Raw genomic sequence first — 6,290 nt, 5'->3', positions numbered from 1 at the left:
TCCTCTAAAAATGCGGACAAAAAACATTGATAGGTAATTTAACATCGTCAAACTGTGTTGTTTATTAAAGAGCATGAGGGTATTAGAGTTGAGGAACAAAAAACACTTCCTAATAATAAATAATTTTCAGTGCAAGTGCATGGGCCAATTTATAAAAATTTAGTTTACCTCTACTCTTACAATTAATTAATAATTTTATCTTAAATTTCTTGATAACTGCGAGTTTTAGTTCAAAAGCTGTCCGTACCACGGTCGTCGCTAGCGCCAGTAGGATTTAAATTCTGCCTCTGCTGACCTTGTTTTTACGTACGAAATAAACTGGAAAATTCCTCAGTTTTCAACTTTCGGGCGTTGATATGATTTCGTTTTCCAAAAAATTGCAACTTTTACAAGTTCGGATAGCAAAATGTGATGCGAAAACAAGAGCGAAATATGTAGTGATAATTGGAGTTTACTAAAGTTGCATACACATTTCATTTGTTATAACAAATGTTGTTAATAAAAATATCAATATATATAATTACTGAAATGCCAAATAATAATAGTAATATTATCATCACCTGCAATTTTGCTAACTATTAAATAATTATTTTGTACAGACTGTTGACGCGATAATGTAATATATATAGTTTATTATATGTACCGTTCTGGAGTTGATTATCCCATTGGAAGGTGGGTAATAACGATAGGTCCTGTCGTTGTGTAAATTAAAATTGATAACGATATGAACGTAAAAAAAGTCAATTGAATTTTTATTTTGATAATGTAAATTATTTCTGCGCCAAGAGTAAATTATTAATGAAGCAAAACGATGTGTTTTTGATGTGTAAGAAATTTTCCTTCCTGCTACGTCCTGACTTGTAATCGTCCCTCTAGTCTTCCTGTTTTCTTCAAATAATAACTGATGATTAAGTAAGGACAAAGCATTTACTGTTTTTTTTTTTATATTATTTTTGATTTCGCATTTTATTTAGAAAAACTACAATTTACTATTCTAATTTTTATTTCTCGATCAATTCCGTGAAATTTTAATTAATATGTGTTAATTTCAGTTTAAAATTTTATACAGTAATTGTATCGAAAGTAATTATTTCCTATGCATTTACACAAGTTTTTCTTAACACATTTCGTTTGGTGTAAAACTGGCACTACTATGCAAAAGTGTACATTACTTTCGAAACAACCCTTGTATAACAATTGATATATACAATTGAAGAAATTCTAAATTAATTTTGTTTTGTTTTTGGAAGTCAGCAGGTAAGAAGGTAAGTGTACATATTATAAACATTTGATGTTAAAAAATAAAAATTGAGTTGGTATTAGTACTAGTCCAGTTTTTACTGAAAGGGAAAACTGTTAAGATTTAAAGGCCCATAAAAACGGCACATTAAAGAAATCGTTATTACAACGATAGGAGTTTTGGCAATTTGGATTTTTTAAAGATTCTACATTTCTTCAACACCCCGCCACAAGTCACGCAAGACGAACTGGTTCAGGTATTCAAAGATTATGACGTAGTTCCGCCAAAAGCTGTTCGACTGTTTCCGATGAAGTCGGAAAGATCGAGTTCGGGACTTCTCGAATTCGAGACCACAAGCGACGCCGTTGCGGCCGTGATGGCCTGTAATCATGCCGCAATCGACAGTCCAGGTATGTCGAATATTTTTGATAATATCATCAGAACCGTCTTACGTAAAATTACGAAAAAAAAAACAGTTTCGGAATCCTTACAACTCCCCGTTTCGTACGACACCCCACATGACCGACCTGTCTACGCGAATCAACTTTTTCGGGGTACCACCCTGTGCCCCCCACCTAACAGAAACTCTTGTCAAAAAATAAAAAATAAAAACAGGTTATAAAATCCGATTTTGACTGTGGTAAATGTCATTCTAGGAACCAAGTTCCCTTTCATAATGAAGTTGTGCTTTTCTTCGTCGCGCACAATGTCGATTAGGAATGGCGACAACAACATGCAAGCAAACGGATCTAGTGATCAGCGTCGCATGGACCAGGACCAACAGTAATATCCCGAGTCTCCCCATTATCTATCTAAATAATAACAAAAAAAAAGAACAGACATATCCTCGTCCAAACGCATTATTATTATTATTATTAATTATTATTATTCATGTAATTATAATCTCATCACCGTGCAAAATTCCCCCCCCTCCACACACACACACGCCCGCCCGCCCGCAAACGTATTGTTGATTACTTGTTATACATATTTTTTTTGTTTTGCTTTTATCTGTAATTAATTATTACCTATTACACCTAATTACGTACCCACGGTAGGAATTTCGCCTGAAAACAATTGACGATCGCGTCCCAGGAACGAACCAACGAACGGGAATAATATGCAAGAAATTTCGTCTACATTCCACAATTCTTTTTTCTTTCTTCTTTTTTTGTTTTTTTGGGTAAAACGAAACTAAAAAAATAAGTGTCAAATGTAGAGCGCTTTTTGCGACACACTGTATCATTCCCGGTTCGTAGCAACACCTGTTAATTACCGGGACGTATTCCCTGATGATCAAGCCGCAGGCTCCGGACGAAATAGTGTCGTTGATGGATGATGGGACTTTTTTTTTGTTTTGTTTTTTTCGTTTTTTATTATTTCATTATTAGTTAGTTAGTTAGTTAGTTAGTTAGTTACGTAATTAATTAATTAATTAGTTGTGTTGTTGGTAACTGCATAATATTATTATAATATTTATATATATATTGCAAGTTGGATATATATTTTAATGGCGATATTTATCGCTGTGTTGAAGTCTAGCGTCGTCGTGTGTAAAGAAATCGGTGTAATTTTGTTGAGTCGTGTGTACCTTCATCATAATTATTATACATACTTACGTGTAGTGAAAATTTATTTTCGTAAAATAAACAAAAAAAAAAACAATTTCGTTTACGAGGAGAGTGATAAATAAATAATAAGTGCATACAAAATTTTCGTTTACTTACGAAGACTATATATATTAGGCTATGCCAAAAAAACTCGATATTTTTTTTTCTTGCTCTCCGCTCAAAATATCGTAAAATATGTCTAAACAAATATCCTGTTAGAAGCGGAGCTCATAATTTCAATTTTAAGAGGTCCATCATCGAATCTGAAATTTTACCGTTTAAAAAACAGAAAAATGATTTTTTTACCGTATTTATTCTTGCAACCCAGGAAGAAATTTTTTTTCTATAAAATCCATGGCTGTATCTTATAGTACACTAAATTTGGAACAAAAAATCTCATTGAGCCGAATTTCCATTAGATGATGGACCTCTTAAAATTGAAATTATGAGCTCCGCTTCTAACAGGATATTTGTTTAGACATATTTTACGATATTTTAAGCGGAGAGCAAGAAAAAAAAATCGAGTTTTTTTGGCACAGCCTAATATATACACATACGAGGGTGTTTCGGGTTTAACTGGTCAAACTTAGAATTTCAATTCGGTACCGAAAAACAAAAAAAAAAAAATATGTCGTTTATAGATAGATTTTTTTCTTGTTTTGAGGTCCCGAATTCGGATTTTAAAATTGACCAGTTACACCTGGAACACCTTGTATAGTAAATATATACAATATATTTATTGTATACACAGTATATTATAATTATTTGTGCTTTTTTCGTATGCGTCGTGTTATATATACATATGAATAGTATATTAGAGAAACTGGACTCTCGAATTCGGATTTCCAAAATTTTTCCAAGTATTTTTCCAGTTCGATGTATTTCTTATTAAGTTAAATATGACGTTAAGTTTTTGTGTTTAATACCGGGTGTTCCAATCGTGATGTTATTGAAAAGGTACAAAAGTACCTGATTAATAATTATTAATTAAAACAAATATTGAGTGATGGTGTTGCACGATTCATTCGAGCAACTCGTTTGGAACGCCCTGTATATTTTTGTACGTAGTGAGTGATTGATAGTGAAAAAGGGAGAGATGGAGAAGTTGTTTTTGTGTATAATTATTATTATCGTTATTATTGTAATTATACGTACTTTTTTGACAAATTGAGCGCGGTTTCTGTGACTGTTTTATACGCACAGTACACGAATAGATAAATAGTAGTTCAAATATGACTTTTAAATTTAAAATGTCTTTTCCAAATTTTAATTAAACTAGTTTTTGGGTATATTTTGGACATACGCTTGTTAGGGATTAGTAAGTCAACAGTCGACTCACAATTTATTACTATTACTACTAATATGTGTTCCTCCTATCCAATGCCCTTTATAAATAAACAAAACACTGTCCTTCACAGAGTTGAAACCCTATATCTTAAAGTAAGTGTTTTCTCTGTTTTTTTTTTTAATTTGTTTACTTTTCGTTATTATTTGTGTTCTCTCAGTCTTTCCTGATGTTGTTAAATGTAATAAAGGTTTTATATTTTTGGCACTTTTTCGTAATTTCTGTCTCGTTCCTCGATTTCATTTCGTTTTTGTGTTTTGTTTTCGTTGTTTTTTGTTTGCGGCAGAACAGAGGGAGTGTGCGTTCTCTAAATGCGAACAATTGAAAAAAAAATACCATATCAGTCCGCCCGTTCGGCGAGTCAGATTTCGAAAACATATTTGATGGACATATCAAATAGACGTTTTGTTTTTTGTTTTTGTAATCGGAAATATAAGTATCTATGTGAAAATATGCACGTTTACTTCGCAGACGTAAAATGTACAATAATAATAATCTATTTTTTGAGGCTTTGATAATAATAATGCTTTCATTTTTTAATACTTTGTACAAACTTTTACGTAATCGTTAAGTTAGTTGTAATTAAAACGAAGCTAATGAGAGTGATTAAGCTTTGGTCAGCGTTCTTTTCTACGAAAAGTTTTCAAAAAATATTTTAATATCATATTTACACTGGTGCTTTTTTTTAATACCAAAGACACTTAGTACAAAGTTACACGATGTTCCGAAACTGTATCCAAATCTCTGCAGAATTTGGGGATGTTTTAGAAAATACCACAAATGCGAGGTAAACGCCAACTGCAGTACGATGCTACATTTTAGGATAACGTATGCTCCAACAAGGTCCATTTATATCCATATATTTAAAGGGACCTTGTTGGAGCATACGTTATACTAAAATGTAGCATCGTACTATAGATGGCGTTTACCGCGCCGTTTGTGGTATGTTCTAAAACGCGCTGTTAAGACAGCAGATAAAAGTTGGTCTGTGTTCTGTCGGAGCTGCCTGCACGCGCTGATGAGATCCAAAGAGATCAAAATCGCGATCCGCGTCTGGCAGTTTCGACAGAATACAGACCACTTCGAATTATTTTATTGGGGATGTTAATTTTTAAATTGAAAGCTACCCATTAGAGTAATCTGCAAGTAGAAATTAACGGTTATACTTAATCAGACATTTTGAGATTTTCTTGTGATAATACTTTCGGATTATCGTGTACCTATACAAAAATAACTGACACAAACAATACATAATCGTTATCCTCGTATGTGCAATGTTTTTTCTTAATAATTAAGTCAGAATGGACGCTGAACAAACCGTTCCTGTTAAAAAGAGTAGATCTGTACTACTTCTTACGTTAATTTCACGTCTTCCAAACAATGCAACTTATTATCCACGCCCCTGGCTTATCGATTAATTACTAGGGAAAGTCTGTGACAGAAATGTCTTGTCTGAGACATACAAACGCATATTATAATATTATTGTGTACTATTAAGGGTCAATATTATCATAAAGTAGTCCTTGTAAAATAAAGAAAAAATTGTGCAAAATCTTGATGCAATGATGGCCTACCTACTACCTACTGTCGTAATATTTGAACATTTTTATAATTTTAAATAGAGAAGGCTTCTTCTTTAGAACATTGAGATGCTTTACAAATAAGTAAAAGAAATATGTTAACACAAAAATAACGAAAATGATTCCATGCAATTACGGTTTTATACTTGTATTAGAACTGCGTACTGTATTAATTAATGAAAAACAAGAAGAAAAATGTTTTCGATGACAAAAAGTGTAAATTATATTTAGTGTGTACATACATGAATTATTGGACAAGTTTTGTCATCGAAATGAATCGAATTAAAAAAAAAAAGACATTTAGACTTACACAAAATAGTATTATAAATAATAATACGTATAATAATTAACAAAAAGATTCGTAGACCGTAGGGTTTTTGTTATTATAAATTAATGTATTGTGTGTATGCAGTAGTGTATTTAGTTCAAAACAGTCTGTCGGTCCGTTGTTAGAAATGTGTAACATATCAAAATTATTACCACGATTGATGCATACAAATAAAAACATATTTGAT

At 32.0% G+C, this 6,290-nt stretch overlaps 1 protein-coding gene across 1 annotated transcript in view; it reads left to right on the top strand.

Moving 5' to 3' along the window:
- LOC108741513 (heterogeneous nuclear ribonucleoprotein L) overlaps positions 1-2,659 on the top strand; it is a 60,967-nt gene extending 58,308 nt beyond the window's left edge. The window contains exons 4-5 of the mRNA XM_018476338.1: positions 1,443-1,650; positions 1,897-2,659. Of these exons, the coding sequence (XP_018331840.1) occupies positions 1,443-1,650; positions 1,897-2,027 (339 nt within the window). The 3' untranslated portion in view covers positions 2,028-2,659. The remainder of the gene's footprint in view (positions 1-1,442; positions 1,651-1,896) is intronic.
- The last annotated feature ends 3,631 nt before the right edge of the window (positions 2,660-6,290 follow it).

Source organism: Agrilus planipennis, unplaced genomic scaffold (genome assembly GCF_000699045.2).
Source record: "Agrilus planipennis isolate EAB-ADULT unplaced genomic scaffold, Apla_2.0 scaffold212, whole genome shotgun sequence".
Lineage (NCBI taxonomy): Eukaryota > Metazoa > Arthropoda > Insecta > Coleoptera > Buprestidae > Agrilus > Agrilus planipennis.
This window is presented reverse-complemented; position numbering and strand designations above follow the sequence as displayed.